This window comes from Lissotriton helveticus, chromosome 9 (genome assembly GCF_964261635.1).
Source record: "Lissotriton helveticus chromosome 9, aLisHel1.1, whole genome shotgun sequence".
NCBI lineage: Eukaryota > Metazoa > Chordata > Amphibia > Caudata > Salamandridae > Lissotriton > Lissotriton helveticus.
The window spans coordinates 987,894,071-987,916,855 of NC_136070.1; the positions used below are offsets into that span (position 1 = coordinate 987,894,071).

Below are 22,785 nucleotides of genomic sequence, written 5' to 3' on the forward strand. Positions count from 1 at the left end.
GTTTATACCCAGGTGTCCTTCGTGGCATATGTCTAATATTCTTTTCCTCAGTGAGACTGGTGGTATAACCTTACCCTGTCTCAAGATGAGTTCTCCTTCTCTCGACAATTCACTTCTGAGTTCCTTGAATGGTCTAAGCTCTTTTTTTATACTCTTCTTGCTGGGCCAGCCATCAACAATGAGTTTACGCACTTCCTGCATTGTCTCATCCTTTTTGTATGCCATAATCCAGTCCTCATTTTGTATGCTGGGGAGCTCCTCAATGATGCTAGCCACACAAAATCCTTCGTCTTTGTCTGTAACTTCCTCATGGTCCTGAAGGGGTAGCCTGCTCAAGAAATCAGCTACTATGTTTTTAGTACCCGGCAAGTACTGCACCTCATAGTTGTAATCTAGTAGCCTCACAGACAGACGTGCCAGTCTAGGTGATGCGTTATATAGTCCCTTAACGGTAAACACTTTTTAGAGCGGTTTGTGGTCGCACCGTAAGGTGACTTTTTACCCCCAGATATATTGTCGAAAATGTTCTTGTCCCCACACACAAGCTAATGCTTCCCTCTCTATTACGAAATATTTTTCCTCCATTGGTGTAAGCGAGTGGGATGCGAAGGCTATTGTTTCTTCTTTCCCTTCACTATCAGAATGTGTGAGGACTGCACCAATACCTCTTCCACTAGCATCAATTATGACGATGCTGTTAAGAGTCGTGTCAAAACCTTGAAGGGGTGGTGCTTTGCAGATTTCCTGCTTGAGTGTCTTGAAACTTTCATCCCATTCTAGAGACCATTCAAACTTATTCCTAGATTTTAATAGTTGTCTAATGCAATAGGTCTTTGTCGAAAAGTTCCTCACAAACTTAGAATAGAACTCCACCAATTCCAAAAATGCTCTGAGTTCATCTTTGTTCCTGGAAACCGGTGCTTCTCTGATTGCCTTTAGTAGTTCTTCTTTGGGTTTTATTCCCACCGGTGTTATCTCATGTCACAGGTATGTTACTTTTCTTTCTGCGAACTTGCACTTCCTTCGCTCTGCGGTCATTCCATACTTTTCAAGTATATTCAGTACATGCACTAATTTCAGATCGTGGTCCTCCTGGTCTTTGCCCATCACTAGAATGTCATCTTGAAATATGAGCACTTTATTAATTCCTTTAAACAGTTCATGCATGAGCCTCTGGAATAGTGCTGCTGCCAAAGCTAATTCAAAGGGTACCCTTTTGAATCTGTAGCACCCGAAAGGCGAAATGAAGCTAGTGAGATGCCTGCTTTCTGGGTGTAGAGGAACCTGATGGTACGCAGCAGCAAGGTCTATTGCTGAGAAGACCTTCATGCCTTTCATGGGAGTGGGTAATGGTCAACCAGGATATTTCTGTTGAGGTCGCGCAAGTCAATGCACAACCTCAATTGGCCATTAGATTTGAGGGCCACGACCAAGGGTGCAACCCACTCAGAAGATTCTATCGGTTCTATTATGCCTGCTTCTTGCAAATCATCAATTTGTCTCTTTAATTCTTCTCTGAGTTAAAATGGAATGTGTCTCACCTTGTGTATACACGGAATTGCGTTTTCTTTTAGTTTTATCTTATGTTGAAATCCTTTCAACTTTCCTATGGTGCCATTGAACACTTTAGGGAATGTGGCAGGAAACTTTGATTCGCATACTTTCTCCATTTGTAAGACCATTACAGGTTCTGATCTGTTGGGATTGAATTTGATCCCCAATTTTCCTTGGTCCTTCCATCCTAGCACCGATGGACCTGTGGCTGAGATGTATAATTTACTAGTTGTGCTTCTGTCTTTGAAATCAAATTCCAGCTCTCTACAACCAATCAACTCAATGGGTTCACCAGTTAATGTTCTTAGGGTAATATCAGCAGATTCCAACTCTTTCTCTAGTTTATTTTCGAATTTCTCCTTCCTTATCTTTCTATTTACAATCGTACAAGGTGACCCTGAATCGGCTACTATTTCTATGCTCACTCCTCCTATGGAAATCGCATACACAGGTTTTTTTCTTTTTACCTTACTCCTTCTCCTCATTTGTTTCACCTTCCGTTATGTTGAGCACACATAAGTTGTACTCTGACTCATCCGAGGATTCCGATTCATATTCCTCATTCTCTTCCACAAATTTCACTTTTCCTTTTATTTTCCTAAAACTCACTTTTTGAAAATGCCCCACTAGACCACATTGAGTACATTTACTGAGTTCCCCAACATTTCTTGTACTCCCTTTATATTCTGTTTCTTCATTAACTCTACTTTTCCTGTCTATGTGCTTCTTTTTTCCGCAACTTATTTTAGCCACCACACTGGGTTCCTTCCGTTTCTCTTTATCTTCTTTTAGCACGGCTTTAGCACATCGACCAGGCATTTCTTTTTTTTTTACTATCTCAATCACTTCTTGGAGCGGTTTCTCTCCCTTGGCCCATAAGGCATCCTGTATGTTTGGATTTTCTGCACACATTACTATTTGGTCCCTTATTAAATCGTCATGTATGTTTTCAAATGTACATGTCAGAGCTACATTTTTTGATGCAGAGACGTAGTCTTCAATACTCTCCTCTTTTCCCTGCCTACGTCTGTAAAATGTATATCTATTAACTGCTACACACACAGTGGGCTTATAATAATTGTCTAAGTCTTCCATTGCATTTGCAAACACGTCTCCTTGTGCTCCCTTACGTACTTTCTTGTTTATACTATTTTACACCTTCAGTCCACCTGCACCTAAGCAGTGCAGTAGTATTTTCTTTTCTCTTCTGCTGGTAAAGGTTCATCTGGCTTATCAAAAGTTGATATGTAATTATTTAAAAATTCACACCATTCCTCCTACTTTATCTGAGGTTCCCCCTTACCAGACAGAAACAATTGTGGGGGTGATAGGTTGTATATATTACCAGTTGCCATGTTTTATAACGTAAATTTTTTTTTTCAGAGAATGTCTTGCTTTATTACTGCTCTATGCGCTATTTCTAATCCTTACTATGTACTAGCAGTTCCAATACTTTTTTAAAAACAGTTTATAGCATTAAGTCTTTTAAATCCACTCTTAACTTGAAACGTTTTCTTTTCCTCAATAAATGGCTCACTTGTTATACATGCCCGAAGATCCCTATGCTCCGATCTGTACCTCAGCTGGTTTGTTCCAGGATTTGAATGCTTTGCGGTGCTTTTCTCATGTATTTCCTTGTTTCCTCAAAATGGTCTCAGGCACTTTTTCTGTGAGTAATATAAAGTCTTTAACATTGACTTTTCTTATTCCAATATGGCGCTGGGATGTGCACTACGTCATTACGTCACACTCCTTCTCTGTGCACTTTGTTTGTGTGAAGACTTTAGCTCAATTTCCTTTCACGCGTTAAACTTTCTTCCCGGTTCCTCGCTTACATCACCACACGTCAGCATTCGTCGTTCTCTTACCTCAGATATATTATATCTTCAGAATATACTTCTGTCAGAGTTCACGTCTGAGGTAATTTTCGTTCTGCTCACAAAGTAGTCACTCTTTGAAACTTAGATTTTTTCAATCACACCATTCGAGTCCGCCTTGGATGACAGTGCTCTGTTACAATATCGATCTTATCTCACCGCGGTCAGATTCATTAATCTTCCTCCTCTTCCGTTACATTATTTTACCTTAACGTGGGTTCCCTGGTGTGTTGTGCCTCTTCGCCAACAATGTAAAGAATGAGGGCACACAAAGAAGCTCCGAAGTTCAAGTTTAATGTAAAGTAGAATGAACAACACACCGGGTGGAAGGAAGGGTGCCTACAGGTCACAGGCTCAATTAATAATGACAAATGTCAACTGTCAAAGCAAACCACCAGCTGGCATTCTAGAATGCCAGCTGATGTCATGTGTGATGAGCGCGAGGGCAGGGATGCGTGTGGCTGGGACGGGGGCTTAGAGGGGACAAGGTGCAACAGATGTAAATACTCAACTCAACAATGCCTCCTCAGGAAACCTGTAGTGAGGCCACTGCCTTCTGCCAAAGATCCCTAAGATTTGTTGCATGAGAATGGGCGGAAGGACCTTCTCCTACCTCGGACCAGTTGCTTGGAATAATCTCCCATTGGACCTACGCTCTGTAGCAGCTACCGCCTTGTTTAAGAAAAGGTTGAAGAGTCGGCTCGTCCAACTAGATTAGAGGATCTCACTGTACATTGTTGATGACTGAAAACTCAGCGCTGGGACACTCCATGCGCTTTTGTAAGTCATGTTTCATACATTCATTGTATTTGTTAAAATCAGATCCTTCAAAGATCCGAATTTAACAGCCCATCTGGAGTTTGGAGGAATCCGAAGATCTTCCATTTTCTGATGGAATTACTAAGTACTAAGTACAGTCCACCACCTGAATTTCTTCAATCATAATTCTCTTCAATCATAGTGAAATGCCGCTGGTGGATTGTATTTTAAAAGTAGAGTTTCCCCCAGGAATTGGAGGATCTTATATCCCCCCTAAATTCTAAACAAGTCCCTAAACTCCATTTCTTCACCTGGTAGTACACACCATCACGATTTCTCACTAAATTTCACAAAGTCAAAAACACTAATGCATTTCATAAAGTATAAAAGGTGTTTATCAGCAAACTACATCATGTTCTAGACCCCATAAAATAGTCATCTGTGATGGTAACCCATTGTAAAACCTAGCTGATAACTCACCAGAAAAATCTGAAGAAAATCATATTTCGCAACACACATGGGATCTCAAGCGTTGCAAACTAAGAAACGGACAAATGAGTGGTGAAGAGAGCCAGCACTCTTCTATCTGAGGGCTAGCCAGACTGCAGCTATCGCTTAAATAAAAAATGTAACACAACTTGGATATGCAATCCCCGAATGAAATTAAGCTTCAGGCATTATCTATCTTGAAGATGCTCTTTGTGTTATTTTCAAACTACGCGGTGTCTTCGACTTCAGAACTCAGGTAAGTGCATTACATTAAAATAAATAACGACTTAAACACATACCAAAAATCTAAAGTCAAAATTAGTCTCACTTCTAGTAATGAATTTAGCATGTGGCCAGATCACTCACAAACCCTGAAGCCTGAGCCATATCAGTCATTGTGTTGAAGTTGTTACTCTACCCCAGTTATCCTGACATATGTATGGTAGTACACTTGAAATCCCATAGTAAACGAAGGGCCTGATTCACAAACAATTTTCCTCGAGTATGGATTTAAATTGCATTCACTCATAACACATCTTTATGAATAAGTTTCTTGAAGCCAGGAGCTTATGTACACATGTACAAGTACACCCAAAGCCACACTGAACTATACCATTTGAAAATCACATGAAATCAGAATACATAATGGGGGAAAACCAGTCAGCGGATAGGTTCTGCAATACCATAATTTGAGCTGGGAGCTGTATACTTGGTACTTGACTTCCGGATGATGTTCTCATGCACCTGAAACCATTCATTCTCATTGTTACACCTGCAATGAGAAGAGAAGATAAAACTTAGTAACCACAATAGTTACCTTTTCTTTAATGAGCAATCCCTTCTTCCACAATCTTCCTAGTTATTATTAATCTTTTAACATCCATTTTCCCTTCTGCTGCCTTACTGTTTTCAAATATCAATTTTTGCCTGCTTTCGCCACCATGCCCTTCTTCACAGTTTTCATTTTGTCACTTAGGTTGTTTCCCTTAACCTACCAGTCACATAATACCAGACAACCACATTTAGAACTTTGAATAGGAAATCTGTTTTAATCATGAATAACTAGGCTGTTGTTAAGAGTATTTGTGAGATCAGAGGAATATATCAGAGCTATTTTAATTATCATTTATGTGGTATTCTGCTACTCAAGTGCATATGAGTGCTCAACAATTACAGAAAGATGAATTGAATTTTAGAACAATCATAAATCCCTGGTCCTATAAAACAAGTCAGTATGTTTATTAAACATGGAGGTGTAATGTTTAGTGAGCTCCTTGTTGAGGAGATGGACAATGAACTAATTAGTCTTTATCCATCAAAGGAAAGACATCCAGGGATGCCGTCTGGCCTATGTTGAATTCAGTCTCAAGTGCTTTGGTAGAGAGTTCCATAGCTTGAGAGTAATATATGATGGACTGGACATGGAGTGTTCTAAATTGGGAGCTTTCTAGTAAGAGAGCATCCTTGATTCATAGGCCTCATTTGCCTTGAGTGATTTTATGTAGAGTTATACGGTAAGACTGTATGCGGAGATGTAGAGCCTTCTGTGTGAGTCATCTTAGTGAGTGTGAAGCACTGGGTAGCCAACATAAAGCAGCAAGGATAGGAGATATGGGATCATATTATTTATGAAGAGGAGACTAATCTTGTGATGGGGTTGAAAGCGGATTTCAGTGGATTGACTGCATATTGTGTTATGCCTGTTAAAATTGTATTTCAATAGTCTAGTCTAGGCGCAATCAGTGCATTCACCACAAATTTGAAATGGTCATATACCACAAGAATTTTCCTTAGAGCCTAAATGTAGAAGGTTTCTGTTTTTGAGGCTGTATTTATATGAAGTCTCATGAAAAGGGATGTATCAATCGAAATACTCACTGAGATCGCTATAGAATTCAGGGGCATATTACCAACAAATAGCGATATTTATCGCTAAGTAGGCTTAGTGGCAATTTTTTTATCGCCGCGCATCACCGGATTTTATCGCTGAGATAACGTGCTATTAGCAACGTTTATCTCAAAAGTGATCAAATTCCCGGCAACAGCGGCAAAATTCATGAATATCGCAGAGAATACAGCGATATTCACGCATTATCGCTAACAGAGTTTCAGCCATTATATCCACCTCTCATTGGATATAATTGCTAAGAACTGGTCTGAGCAGGTGTTAGTTTTTGGAGATATTCGCGCTAAGCGCGAATATTTCCATCGCTACGCATGTGTTGGTAATAGGCGAGAGCGATGTTAGCAACTAATTTCAGTCGCTAACAGGTTGGGTACGCCCACTTTGCATGTCATTAGCGATAAATATCGCTGACATGCAAAGCGGGCCCCAAACCGCTCGCTATTGCCTACAAGCTGTCGCTAACTGCTGTTAGCGACAGCTTGCTAATAGGGCGATAGAATTATCACCGCTTAGCGGCGATATTTCCCTATCGCCCCCTTGATAATATGCCCCACAGTTCCTTAAGCTGGTCAAAGGTGCTATTGGATTTAGGTGACAAGGAATAAATTATGTTTTTGGGTTGCGATGCAGATAGTTATTTGGCATCCACTTTTACAGCTTAATGAGCACTTGTCATAGAGTGATGATACTATGGAATCAAAGACCTTTTAAGGTGTGTCATCAGTGTACTGTAATGCGCCTCCACTGCCTTCATACAAAGATTCTATTGGTTCCACATACATATTGATGAGAATCGGTATTTAGACTGGACTCCAAGGTACCCTACCATGCAATGATTCTACATATATATATGAATATATATGTGCGTGTGCATATATATATATATACATATATATATACATATATATATATATACATATATATATATATATATATATATATATATATATATATATATATATATATATATATATATATATATATATATATATATATATATATATATATATATATATGCGCACAGGCAAACAAATAAAGCTTGACTTTATTCTGATCATGCACAATAAAATTATTTAAAAATGGCAATACATATAGCAAATCTTGGGCTGCAACTGATTTTAACATTTGCTTTTGCTTTTCAGGTACCCCAATTACAAGTAAGGCTCATTTTATAAGTTTAAAATTAATTTATCATTATCCTATAGATCAACAATGTAGTGTTACTTTTACTCTAGTTCAGTTATATTGTACCCCTTGATCTCCCGTTCCCAGTCTCCTTTTCTCAAGTGAGCTAACTGCATTACCTAGATTGGCACATTAAGATAATTTCATTACATTTTGCACTCTAATGTAGATGTTTTGTATTTTACATTATGTTAAATACTTAGTACACTTTTTGAAAAGTAAAAAGTAGGTCTTTTGAAAAGAGATTTCATAATGCATAGGGAATGGCAGACTTATTTGCAGCATGTCATTTGTATATGTGAAGGAGAGTTCCTTTTCTTAGTAACATCATGAGAGTTAAGAAACAAGGTCACTCTCAGGGGGGACAGGCTAAACGCTGTCCACACAGTTTTACACAAGAAAAGTCTTATAATTTTACAAAGACAGCTGTAGCTTTTGTGCAAGATTTCTTGAAATAAATGCACAATGATAAAAAATAAATGACTTTCTTCATTGTTTGTTTCTCAATGTACAACAGTGTCTGATGCACTGTTTGTGATCCCCAAATGGGTCGCAAAGGAGCTGCCTCATTGATATTCATAAGGCAGGTCGCATTTTGCGACCCATTGGGAATGGCTAGCACACACAGGAATGGTGGCCTGCCAGGGTCAGTAGAACACCATGTCATTTTAAATGCAGCCTCTTTTCCTTAAATGAAAACAGGATGCAATTCAAAAATAAAAATAAAAGAGCAGGCAGTGGTCCATGGGAGCCTGCTTCCCGTTTGCAACTGGCTTACCACTAATTTGAAATTGGTGGTAACTGCGATTGTTTTGCCGTTGTAAAATATTCTCACATCGCCCGGCTACTCTTTATCAGGAAGGGATGCCCTTGGCAAGCCCCTTCCAACTAGCGACTCGCAAAATCTATTTTGGGAGTCGGTAAGAGGTCAAGGACTTGCAAAATAGGTTTATTATATGCTACAACCCTTTTTAGCAGTTGCAAATGACCCGATTTCCAGTTTGCAACTGATATATAAAGCCATACATCCTGGCCTAAATTCTTCATCTCTAAAGCACCTACCACCTTGAAATGATTCATGAAAATTGGTCAATACTCTTTAATGTAGCAATACTGCCAATCAGGATTCTAATTTGTGTATGACGCATTGAAGATTAAAACACTTCCAAACTAGAAACCTTTATTATTAGCATTTCATTTAATCATCTACCCTGAGTTTCACATTGATTTTACAGGCAAGCTGACTCCTCTGGGCCCACTCTCACACCGCCATATGAAAGTCTGTAACTACTGATAGACCACATTTGCTGCACCTTAGGGATGTGAACCTAGTTTGAGTCTTCCCTTACATGTGCCAAAATCTGGAGCAAATGGCCCTGCATCAGAACGTTACATAAATGAATGACATAATGGAAAGGTAACAAACAGACTTTCGTCCAGGTCACAGCAGAGAACTTGTGGTTCTAGCAGCCATTGATGACCTTTACCATCTCTTTGATAAAGAGGAAATAGGCATGCTAGACCTCTTAGACTTTACAGCCGCATTTGACACCATTGACCAAAATATCCTGCTTAAGACAATGGAAGCAGTGCATATTATTGGTACAGTTCTGAGATGTATACCATCTTTCATTTTAAAGATATCACAATTAGTCATTCTTCCCCTGCATATTCAAAATCACACAACATCTACTGTGAGGTCCCACAAGGGGTAATCTTCTCACCTTTCTGTTTACATGTACATTCAGCCCCTTGCCCAGTCGTTCAACCAACCAGGATATGCTTTTACATGTATGCTGATAACAGCTTATATTTAATCTATCTGGTGTGCAAGAGTTCTGCAACAAAAGATGAGTCCTTTAACAGAGGCCCTCACAGTCGTCAGGGGATGGATGGTCAAAAATGTCTTCAAGATTAACCCAACCCAAAAGATCTTAATTACCTGCTTTATTAGTCATAGAATGACAAATGGCCTCATGGCCAGATAAAAGAACATACCCATGAGATTCTTTGACAAAGTCTGTATTTAGGAGTGCTCCTCGGCGGCATGCGGTCTGTAGAAGCCAAGTCCATGAATGTGGCCCACACTTATTTACGCCACCTTCACCTTCTAAATAAAGATTCTTCCATTCATGGATCCCTGTTTACACGTTCCAGCAGTGAGCACTATCATCCAATCACATCTCCACTATGCCAATTCAATTTACCTTGATTGTCTAGGCAAAATCATACGTCGACTTAAACATGTTTAGAATGCACAAGAACTGGCAGAATATCGCCTATGTCCCTAGCAGTGCAATCTCTAAACTGGCTACCAATTCTTTACTGGGTTATCTTTAAGTTCATAACAGTTATCCATAAAGCCCAACACCTCAGATCGCCCTTCCTTTGTGTCTATACATTTTCTTTCTATCAACCACCATGTTCCCTCAGATTGGTAAACCAATTCATGCTTATCACCAGTAGAACCAGTGATAGTATTAGGACCAGTGAGTGTGCACTGTTTAACAGCAGTGCCCAAACTCTGGTACTTTCTCCCTTCATGTATGTGGGCAGAAACAAACGTACCTTGTTTTTGTCTTCAGCTGAAAATCTGGCTTTTAAATAATTAAATAGCATCTGGCAATGAGTGCTTTGGAAATAAATCATAAGATAACACTATGTATGATGATGGCAGGCAGGGCAAAAATGGGAAATCCATCAACATGAAACAGAACAGATGTTCAGTTTGTAGACATATGATTTGCTATGTTTTTCCCACTTACCCAAAAGTTCTTAAAATATGATATAAGACACTGACGAGTCTGTACAAGAGCAAAGAAGCCTTCTACAGATCTTAAAACATACTCAAGGCTCATAATAGCCTCTATAGGATGTTAAAAGGTTGCCAAAATATGTTTTCACTTTTGACTATCAAACAATTAGGATGTAGGAGAAGATTAGTATTATCCCTACTGAACATTGCCGAAAGCCCAAGTAAAATCCAGGTATTTAGTCCAATGAATAAATATTGAGCATAAGAGATTGAATTCTTCATCATACCAAAAAATACTTAGCACCTTCAGACCATTGCCCCTTAGCACCTTCAGAACATTACCCCTAACCAGGACAAATAGTACACTGGACTTGACTAAAAACCTGTTGGAAGAGATTAGACAATCGTATAAATTTTTAAGAAGTGCCTATGACATATATTAGATGATACTTTTGTCAAATGATAGAGAGATGGTGTACCCTGCCAGTATGGAGAGAAGTTGTAAGTTTAATTTAATATGCATAAGAAGTAAAAATCTGAGGTGAATTAAATGTTTTGTCAAGTGGGTGTTATGTTATTGTCCCTCCCTAGTTTCTGCACAAGATTAATACCAATATCAATTCCCTCCACTGCAGACCAAAGAAGGATAAAGTAAGGGCTTAGTTGAATATGGTGAATAGGGTGTGGGGTAATCCAAAGTTGACATCATACTACCAGGCCATGTTTTAGTTTACGAGTTCCTGGACAAATCGTGTTATAATGCTCTGCCCTTTTATAAGCCTCCATACAGAGGACCTGAACGTAGGAGGAAGAACATTTATAGCCATTGCTTTGTCAATAACAGGATCAGTTAACATACAAATTAAGAAGTCTCTAAAATCACATAAGATGTGGTACAGTACATTTGTAAAAGTCACAATGTATGAGTAGTTTTAGGAATTGAGTTAAAGGGTGGTACAAAATTTGATAAGATGTGGTAAAATATTGATAATTTATAGAGGATAGAATGGGTGCAGTTTTAGAGTCCAAGATGAATTGGTACAAAGGTTTTAACGGTTTAGCGAAATGTGTGATATCTATAATAAGATGCAATGTATAATTTTTTCCAGTTTTAGCTATACATGTTTAATACATTATATTTGAAATGTATTTTTGCAATGTGAAATCTACAATCAAAATGTACATAATATGTTTTCAAATATGTATTTTAGAGTTTGAAAGCTTTCTATCATTAGTGATGACCTGTGACCATCCCAAAGAGTTAGGTCTTCCAATTTTAAGATTGCTGTAGCTAAGTCAGGATCTCCTTTACTGATTCTGGAGATGCTGAGGAAGAGTAATTATTACTCAGAGAACCAGAAATATCTGCTGAGTTAAATTTAGGTGGACCAAATGTGTCTGCTACAAAAGTAACTATAGGTCTCTGTCTCTGGTCTTTTTGGAACCTTTATTCATGAAAGAGACAGGAGGGAAAGTATACAGAAGGCAGGCTGCTTTCTGTGCTGGAACATTGTTAATACATTTGTGCATTCTCCATTCTGGAGATATAATGTGGACAATTTTTAGAAACTCCCAGATTTGGAAACATGCACATTGAAGTTACCCAGACTCTCAATGTTAAAAGTCTATTAACTCTCTTTAGAATCTTTGTCTCTATATTCTTAAATACTCCCATCTCTCTGTTTCTGTCTCTTTTGGGCTTTTCATCATTACCTTTCTTAGTTTTCAGTCCCCCAGGTGAAGTTTTATCCTTCATCCAAAAGCAATTATCAAACCCATCCCACCACACCCATAGCACTGTTAATCACAATAAATGTATTTTGCTGTTCATTTTTTGAATTGTGTCCTTGTTGCACATGACCTTACAAAACACTATTAGATGTCATGTAACTCAAATTTTTGCCAGATGATATGGTTTCCTCTCAGTGACCCAGATGTTTATTATTTAATCCTTTTCCCCATTCCAGATTATCACTTACGTGTAAACTTTCAGGACAAAGTCCTTCTCTTCCTTGAGTTCAGAGATGGACTGTAGTGCATCCATGAGGCTCAGTACAGCACAGCCATAGGGTCGACGGTAGTGCAGGTGTGGTGGACCCTTCTTTGAATCATTCAGCAGCATGCGGCCTGCGATATACAAAATTGAGAGAATAGTTAATATCAATCTAAAATCCATTCAGCACATGTATTATTGTATCATTCGCAAATTAAGGACTTGAACATAGAACAAATCTGTCTAATTGCAAAATAGGTATTCCTCGCACCCTCTCTTCTATTGGAGTGTTTACCAATAACAGAGGATTTACATTGGTTCTTGCCATGTGGAGGAAATTGTGAGACACAAACAATGCTCTCCTAACAACTCTATGTCCATGAAATATACCACCAAGAAAAGCAAATATGGTTCACCCAAACTCTTCTATGGTCTAAGCACAGTGGCAATTGATAATGCTTCATAACAAATGCATGGTACATCTGTGGTTAGCTGAGATTCTCAAAGGCTTGGCCTTTACCACAGAAATTCTTTGTTGGTATCTATATTATATCAGTAAAAGTATAGCCCAAGATAAACCACAATGGAAAACATTGCCCACAAATACCTATGCATGTGGACACTGTGGTCATACATGTAGACTGCATGGATAGAATAGCAAAGGGTTTTACTTGCTTGTGTATCTATGCATTTTAATATCTATGAAGGCCAAAAGTCCACTTGCTCATATCTGTGTATGCTACTTCCAGCCTATGTGTTAGCACTAGGTATGTGGCATTGCAGCATTGCTATGATTATGCATTGTTGTTTAATTCTAGTACATGAAGCAATGAGAACATTGATTCCAGGAAATTCAAAACATCAGTGAGTTAAACATACTTTACCTATTCGGATGACATGAGCCACAATGTATAGGTCTCTCTTCAGGTCTTTGCTGCTTAAATCCTGAAGAATGAGAAAGGAGAACACAGTAAGAATATCCATCACACATAGTATTTTCAGAGCATCAACCCATGGCACCCATACGTGGCTCATCATCAGCTCTTATTCCAGTCTCCACCTGCTTTCACACATGATTTTCAATATATGAGTACATCTAACTGTTGCTCACTTCAAACTGTGAACACCAGTCACTAGTTACCTACAACTGTTACACATACTACATGGACTTTTGTGATTCTCATCCCCAACAATAGCCCATTTGTAGTTGTGATTCAGTCTGGGATGGTATTCAGCTTTTTTTTCTATGATATACCCACCTTTTTGGCAACTAATGTTTCAATATATTGCCGCGCCGGAACTCAAGATTTTTTCACATCCAACAGTGACTCAGAATCTCAGCCAACCTCCACATGACTCCCAAAGCCATGCATCTACGTTCTCAATAATTTTTCCATCACTGCTGATGGCAACATTCATTGTCATCTTCAAATTTAACTTTTAAATACATCTGAAATGCAGTTTACCGACAATCCATCCCATTGATTTCCTGCCATCTGCTAAAAAACAGGCCATTCTCCCCCAAGTACAGAAAATAAACAATTGATCAGTGAACCACAGATCAGTGAATCAAATTCCTGTAACAATGTGCTGTTCTCCGTGTTAATGAAATTACAAGAAATGTTTGCAAGGAAGAAACAGAAGTAGCAAACTGGTCAGACAATAGGTGAGAGGAACAGAAGCACAGGGTTGATAGAAGGGGGCAACAGGATCAGTGACACATGTTAAAAAGGGAAATAGTAGACAGATTGTAAAGAAGGGAAAGGAAGAGGTCGTTAGAAGGGGTTTCAAGGATAGCAGGAGAAATATGATATGCATGTGCCTATAAGCTCAGCAGCCCTCAGGGTGATGGATGCTTTTAGAAGGAGGTGGGATTGATGGATTCCTTCAGAATGGTCCAATGGTGGAATAAAGTATCATTAGTCTTCTGAGCTGAGACTCTGGATCAACTCTTTCAAAGCAAGGGGCTGGCTCCAGTCACCTCAGCGAACATGTTCATGAAGAGAATGAAGCTAACTAAAGAGGGACTATTGGTGTGGGGGTAGTTGCTGTGGCCCGCTTCCCTGGTTTCTTGTGCTCAAAGCTCTCTTCTGGTGCACATGAATAACGCTTCAGACTATACTTCACTGACCTTTTATCGCTTCAAGAGGCAGAAGTCCCAAAGATGTTTGCCTGCTTGTCTCCCCACAGTCCTCTACAGGTTTCTATCTCAAGAAAAAGCCTAACTGTTGTATGCATCTAACTTTTATACATGCCATTTCTCAGTACTGGTTTTATACACTCGGAATTGAACAAAATAAAAGTAAGTTTGAACCAAAATGCACTGTTGAAGTGTTAATGTACATCAGTAAATCAAACACACTTATTGTCTGTAACCAGCTCTCTACTCACAGCCATCCAAGTTCCCATATAGTCAGTACCTACCGTGAAGAGAGCACAAAGTCGATCGATCTTGTCTGGGTTCTTCGGGCCGCCATTCTTGTTAAGCCGCACCAAAAACCGCTCACTGCAAACATACAGGAAAGAACACAAACAGCAGAAGAAAATCATGACATGTGAGAGGGTCAGCAGGAAAACAGCAGTCAGAAGGACAAAACAAGCACTGACAAAATCAATTGGTCTGACTTTAATGTGTAATCACTAGCACAGACTGCTACTCAATGTCACAGTTCAGTCAATAACACAAGGGTGCAGTCCTACAGGCTGTTATTGGATGTCCCTACTACTTAGAAGCACTAAGGTGCAGTTGCACAGACCGTTATCATATGTCCCTCTTGAGTTAGTAGAACATGGATGCCACTACAGGCCTTTACTAGATGCTCTTAATGAATCAGCAGCACAAGGCTGCAATCCTTCAGGCTGGTACGAGATGACCCTGTTGAGTCAGGTAGCACAGGCGTTCAGAAGCAGAAGCAGTTACTAGATGTCTTTCTTTAGTGAGCAGCACAAAGGAGCCACTACAGGCTGGTAGTAGATGTCCCTCTTGACTTTAAACTACTTTTCTTAAACAGCATGAAAGGGAACACTGAATATATATTCTAATAATGTGAACTTCATGTATGGTTTATAAAAATCTTAATCAGAACAAATACACTTCACTGGGTAGAAGATCCTATGCTTCGAAAAATTGTAGCTCCCCTGCTCTTAACCGCTTAGCACCAGTGTACAACATATATAAAAATGGAAATCTTTATTAAACTTACTCCTTTAAGGGTGAACATGATGTAAGGGCAGAACTGTGAATGCCTATCGTATGGAAATATGTAATTTTAAAGGAAAGTATCCCCACTGGAGTGTAAATGTCTTTTAAACCAATGTTTTTTAAATTTGTAGATACTTTGTGCTATTGTATGTATGATTTATTTTTGTTTTCTTTAACTGTATGCTTTTATGATTTTAAATCCAAAATCGAATAAAGCAAAACTGACTGACACTTCTTTGTAAGCAGCTGATCTTAGCCAAGACCCATTTGTTTGGGGGGACACTGAGTCTGCTATGAGGAAACTTTTGCAGAAATCCAAACACTTGGGGCCTTATTCACAGAGGTAACTTACACTTTTGATAAATAAATGTGTACTATTTTTACACCTTTCTTTACATTATAATATATGTATTTATATTTTTAACTGTTTTCTACAATTTCATTTAACATTAATTGGTATGGGTTTTATTTTAATTCCCTACCACCATTATTTTCTATGGGATGGTGCAGGACTTACTAGCATTTTTTTAGTAATAGCTTACACTAGAATTTGTTATTAAGCAAAAAGTAGTAAACTTACGCAAAAGTGTAAATTACTCAAAAGTGTAAGGTATCTTTGTGAATCCATTTCTCAAATTTTACTGAAAACTTTATTGTTAGAAGTGTTGAGTACGAGCAAATGTTTTCATCTTTTGCTACTTTATTGTTTTAGTAAAGAGAGTGGTGCAAAAAGGCTCCTCTACTATCAATGAGTCTTAATTTTCATTGATAGTATATGTTCTGTAAAACCTATGAAAGAAGGGACTTTTAAAGTATTGGAATGTTTTTAATGTAGTGTGATTTTCCAATGCAAATAAAGATATTTTATGAGTAACATATGAAATAGAAAATGCACATGCGTTTAAAAAAATATATAATGTAGAACATATCTCTTTTAGAGAGATCTTAGGTGGTGATGTAAATTTGGATAGAGTTTGCTCCATCAGGGCAACAGAGTAAATTACTCCATCGCCCTGACTGAGTGCCCATCTAGCAAATTTAGAATTCACTGCCAATCCAGTGGTCATTTCTAAAGCATTATCCGGAACCGCAGTCATTGTCCAACTTAATATTTTCAATTTTCCCAAAAAAAATCATGAAGTGGGATTTTCTTTTTGAAAATAAAAAAAGATGCCCCCTCACCATGCGAGATGACACCGATGGCTAGCGAGACATCAGCCAGTTTTCACTGACCCTTACCACCAGGGGATTCCTGGACAGGACTGACAGTGAAAACTGACCTGTTTGTTCACCCATATAAATTGCGTGTGCAGACATAGAGGTCAACTGCCGAACTGCCCTTACTCTGTTGGGCTGTTGGAAGGGTGTAAGCGCAACAGAGATGGAGTCGATTCGGCTGTGGTTACACCAATATCTGACCGCAATTAAATTGGGTAAGCAGACCATCATCTTGTAGGTAAGGATACTACATTGCCATTGAAATTAAGTATCCTTACTACCAAGATATAAATCAGGCCCTAAGACCTCCTCCTGTGAGTGAGGCTGCCTGATACCTGAAACATGCAGTGAATAGCTTTGGATAAATTAATAAACACTGTATTTTAAACATCTTCAGTCAGTGCATATTTTGGACTTTTGTATTTATCACATTTGATCATGGCAGGAATATGGCCCTGACTAAAGATGACCTCCTTGCCAGTATCCAACTCTTCAAAGCTATATAGATATATAAAGATAAATGTGATAAAGACACAAAATCAGTAAAATGTTTTGAGGTGAAATGATAAGAAGTAACAAGAGAGAAAAAAGAAAAAACAGTAACAGTGAAGAAGAGGATGAGGATTTTAAAGGTTATGAAAGAGAAAATAAAGGAAGAAAGAGTGTTAATTAAGATACACTTGGAATTCTTTATGTACCCCTACAGTGGCAATAAACAAATGAATGTGTGTCTCCATAAGAGAATTTGCGGAGAAAACTTTTCCGAACCAAAGAGTAAAGATGTCTGTTATTAAAACAATTCAAAGACTATTAATATAATATGTTTATTAATTTATTTACCACAATATGTACATTTACCTTTGTAGTGCTCATAGGTGGCAAATAAATCTAAATGTTCCACTAGAACTGTATGGACTATTACAATTCGGAATCTCCTGGGTACTTTGTTTATACAAATTGTATGTTCATTGAATCTGCTACCCACTACAGAAAACACACATTAAAGAAATATATATCTGGGGGAGGCCAGATGGAAGGGGATGAAACTTAAGTAGCATAGAATTTGGAGACCAATTTTTAAATGGTTCCGTTCTGATCAAGTCTGACTCCTGGAACCAAAACCCACTAACGTCACTCAACAATCCATCAAGTCCTTAAAAGTAAGTCAGACCCTTGCAGAGTTCATCAATGGAACTAAGAGAATAGAGGGTGAGAACTAAAAACAATATGTATGACTTCCGTGTATGGAGGAAAAACTAACAAAACTAAGCATTTTGATGAGACATACAAGAGTTTCCTCTTGAATGTAGAACAAAGTCTTTAAACTGCAGAACTTATGGGTCATACCTCAAAACAGTTCAAAATCATAACTTTTGAACTCTAGTTATGGATCAAACACAGGCCATTCATGAGCATTTGGTCATCCTAATATGAAACAAGCCTAAAAATCCATTAAATGCTTTGAGATGTACAAATTGGCCTTTTACTGCAAATATCAATATTCGGGACATATCTTGAGAGTTTTAACATATGACAAAAGCACAGTAAACAATGAGTCCAAAAGCAGAACAAAGATATTAAGAGAAGTAAGATAGAGAATCAGTAGATATGAAAAATGGACATCAATGTTACAGGAGCAATACAAAAGCTCATGAATTCATTAATGCCTTTGTCAATAGCCCCATAAATTGTAAAATAGACACGTATGGAAGATGGAGTATGGTAAAAGAGAATCCACTGAAAACAGTAGACAGTCAAATAGCTTAGCTATCCAATTAGTGACTAGTGCTTTGGTCTGCTGAGGTGCAGTACTAAATCATCCAAAGATTGAGATGGCTCACCTGCCATGCCTACAGTAGCCGTCATTTTTAGTGGACATATATTGGTGATTGAAAAAACACTTGGAAAGGGTGATGACATTCTCTAAATTTGACTGCAGTGAAAGGATGACTGCATAATTTAGCATTTCAGAGGTCAATTTACAGTGGTAATATTTCATGGCAGAAATTTCACCATCCCAAAATGGGGTTTGTAAAAATTTACACTGGAGTGCCCTCTACCCAAATTGGCTCCCCTGACTGCAGAGGAAACTCTGCTGCCTCTGCTACTTTTCAACTGCAAGTGTAGGTAAATAAGACAATGTCAATGATAAATTCTGGTTCTAGGTTTACAATGATGCACTTGAGAGTGTACGTAATTTTGAAGAGGGTAAGCGTGTGCTTCAGCTTGTTTTTTCCACACGTCACAGAATTTACCAGTTATTATGCAATTTCTGCCCTTGGACATGTATCTATTCTTGTATGCATCTATGAGTGAAATTAACATGGCTCTGGAGTTTCTCTTCTTTATCCATCAGGGCCAAACTGGCCGTAGCAGGCTTTGGGCATTTTACAGGGAAGCTGGAAGAGGGGGCGGTTCTGCAGGAGTGGGGGCCAGTTTTGCAGCAGTGCTTCATTATCGGCCCCCAGTAACAAAAGCTGCAGTGCTTCATACTTGCACATCCCCAACCCCTCTCCCCCTCCTCTCAGAAGCTGGTCCTTCAAAAATGCCAGGGCTGCTTTGGGTACCCAGTCCGGTCCTGCTATCCATATCATAATGAAAAATCCCTGCCCCATGGTTCTACGCCTTGCAGTGTGTATCTGTCACTGATGCATTTCTTCAACCTACAGACTTAGTGTGATTAACATTGTACATCTCTAACTTTAAGGTCAGGCAAGAGAATATGGGACACGCTTGTCTTCCAATAGGCACCCTTAAGTACATGTATCCATGCAGCTTTGTTGGATGATAATTTGAAACAGCATGAGCCTCAGGGCCAGGTCTGTCGACCAATTATATCTCATTAGCAAGCTCTGCCAGTTTGTCAAAGCAAATCTCCATCTCCCCTTTCATATCCTGTTGGGCGCCAGCAGACAGAGAGGCTATTGGCTAGTTTGCATGAGACTGACACTATCCGACTCTACAAACCGGTCAGCATGCTTTACTACCAGAAGATCTGTCATCTGCCATCAATTAAACCTTCTCGCACTTTACAGACAAAGCAAGGTGCTTGTGAGATGACACTGCTCCTGGCTCTTCAACAGTAAGCCCAATAAAAATTCATAAACATTCTCTGTCCTACCACCACTAATGGGAGGCATTATACACTTGTCAGATGCAAAATAAAAGTCACTGGGAGTAAGTACACAAATGTGAAACTGATTTGAGAAATAAACCGCATATTGATGTACGATAAATGTTCAAGTAAAAAGATGCATGGTATTTTAAGTGGTCATGTTTAAGATGAGGAGTATGTAGAAAAATGTACAAGAACAATAGAGAGGTAAAGAGACACTAGAGTGAAGACAGAGATTGGGGTACTAGGGCATGGGTACTCACAAACATTTTACCAGGGGGCACAAAGTATGGTCTGTGGTGTGCCCAAGGGCTGCATTGATGCCAGTGGGGTGTGAGTAGTGCTTTGCGGGCCGGTGTGGCAGTAAAGTGGGCATTAAGAAAGCGAAGCATATACATGGTGTATGTAGTCAGTGAGTCATTGAGGCATTTTGAAAGTTTAATTATATCCAGCCTTTTAAATAAACCCCTAATCTCTACACCTTGGGTAAGCATTCACTACTTTCTATTGCTACCTTGGGAGAGTCAAGTGTGCAAAAAAGAAGTAACTTTATAAATACATTGGAATGAAATAGAATTGCAAAATGTAAAACCAGAAAACCTATGATCAGCCCGGCTTCCCCACTTGATCATATTGTGTGGTCCTAGGCAACTGTTTATTTCACTTTGTCTTCCTTTTCTTCATTATCAAATGTAAAAGCACCTTGAAATACATGTGTTCAGGATATGCACTGTACAAAAACTTTCCTTGTGCTTGATTCAATAAGCTATATTGTTGTCCATATATACCAGCAACCCAGGCCCCCCAGAAGATTCTACATGATAAATGATTTGCCTCTAGCTCACTATTGGCATTGTTGTCTGGGTGGGAGGAGGCAAGAATGTTAAGATGTTCATTTTTTGAAAACTATCACTTTAAAAAAAAAACTTTTCAATGCACTGATATAATTTAATCTACTACCTTGAAATGCTTGAGCATGTCAATGCACTGATATAATTTAATCTACTACCTTGAAATGCTTGAGCATGTCAATGAAACATACATGTTTCAATTTTGAAGATGTATAAAAAGAGAGGTCTAAAAAAATGAATGTGTTCCTAAAGTTAAGTGGTGCTGGGTTCATTATTTGCTTCTTTTCCTTCAGTTATCTTGTAAACAAATGCTTGCCCCTTTATTTAACATCTTTCTGAAAGACTAAACAACAGCCCAGTGAGGTGTTCAGCAGAGGGTCATATGTGAAGGTCAGCAGGGCCACAAGAAGTCCCTGGGCCGTACTTTGAGTATCACTGCACTAGGGTATGAATAGAGTAGATTTACTAAGGCAGAGGTTGGGTACTAAGGTATATACACAGTGTCAAAGTATAAGTAAGAGTAGAAATACTAGGTACGGGTAGAAGTAGAGCAGCTACTGAACTTCCACCAACCATCAAGAAGACTACGCACCGACCCCTTTCACTAGCCCACTAGCATCTACTAGAGCAGAAGTGGAGGAGGCTCCTTTTCCAACATTGCAGCAAGGACCTGGAACAGCCTCCCCATTCACCTCCGGACCATCACATCACTTACACAATTTCAAATGGCACTCGTGACCTGGACATGCCTGGATACCCTAACAGATTGATTGATTGATTACCCATGTCCTATAACCCTTTAATTAAAACTTTTACAAGGGTGATTCCTAGATATATTGTTATCATATATTCACACTGCACATAGCACTTCACCACTTTCTCATTTATAACCTGCTCCGCTGTAACTCAGGCGTTGAAGCTCAGCTGGATTGCATTAGGTGATCCAGCTGGGCCCCGATGATTAAGCATGCCACCTACCAGGTAGGTGGGTGAGGGGTTTCCAAAAAAACAACTGTTGTTGTTTGCGCTCCTTTTCTGTCTAAGTTTGGGCAAGGAATCACGTGCCTTAAACCTGCAAAAGGACTTGTCCACTTTGTTTATTGGCATTAGTTTATAGGCACAGCTTAAACATCGGCACAGCTTAAACATCAAGGTATAAATAGGGATATACATATTAGGGCGTAGGTAGAGCAGCTGGGGTATATGTAATTGCAAAAAGACTGACGTAAAGAAACAATAGTTAAGGAAGAAAGGTGGAGATGCACAGGGGTATAGAAAGGGGATTAAAGAGAATGGGAGAAAAGACCGGTAGGTTCTGAGGTTGTCTCCCACTCCTACAAACAAGATTGCACTCACAAGGAAGAGGAAGAAGTGGTGTAAAGTTCCATACCCTACCAACCGCTGTTAAAAGTGAAATACGAAATTTCTCTGATCCTGGCCAAGGCAGACCTGCACAGTTTTTTCTACATCAAAGGATCCACAAGGACAGAATCAAGTTCTGGATAATTCCATTATTTTGGAAGCATTTGGGGAATCAGTTTGTGGAGAATGATTCTTCAGAACGAGTTTCCTCAAGTTCGTTTTTCTCCAGAATTACAATCACACTTCCCAGCTCTTCTTTTCTGCCTCTGCCCTCAGCTTCGGTTTGCATGCCTTATCATCAGTGGAGTGCTTGTAAGTGCTTTTATAATATACACTATGCATCCTTTAATAACTGAGAGGACCATGGGTTATGAAGTGTGATGAGTGGGTCACCGAGTTTTGCTAAAGCTTTTAGATGCTCTCTTAGTTATTTGGATTCTGCTTTGCTCAGCATGTGTGTACTTATGAGTTCATTAACCGGAGTTAATAGTGGAATTGAGGAGCCAAGATATCCATCAA

At 38.9% G+C, this 22,785-nt stretch overlaps 1 protein-coding gene across 1 annotated transcript in view; it reads right to left on the reverse strand.

Moving 5' to 3' along the window:
- Window positions 1–22,785, reverse strand: part of DOCK3 (dedicator of cytokinesis 3) — a 1,382,531-nt gene that overhangs the window by 378,193 nt on the left and 981,553 nt on the right. Inside the window, exons 10-13 of the mRNA XM_078661294.1 lie at window positions 14,943–15,024; window positions 13,403–13,463; window positions 12,505–12,652; window positions 5,363–5,451 (exon numbers count right to left, since the gene is read on the reverse strand). Of these exons, the coding sequence (XP_078517420.1) occupies window positions 5,363–5,451; window positions 12,505–12,652; window positions 13,403–13,463; window positions 14,943–15,024 (380 nt within the window). The remainder of the gene's footprint in view (window positions 1–5,362; window positions 5,452–12,504; window positions 12,653–13,402; window positions 13,464–14,942; window positions 15,025–22,785) is intronic.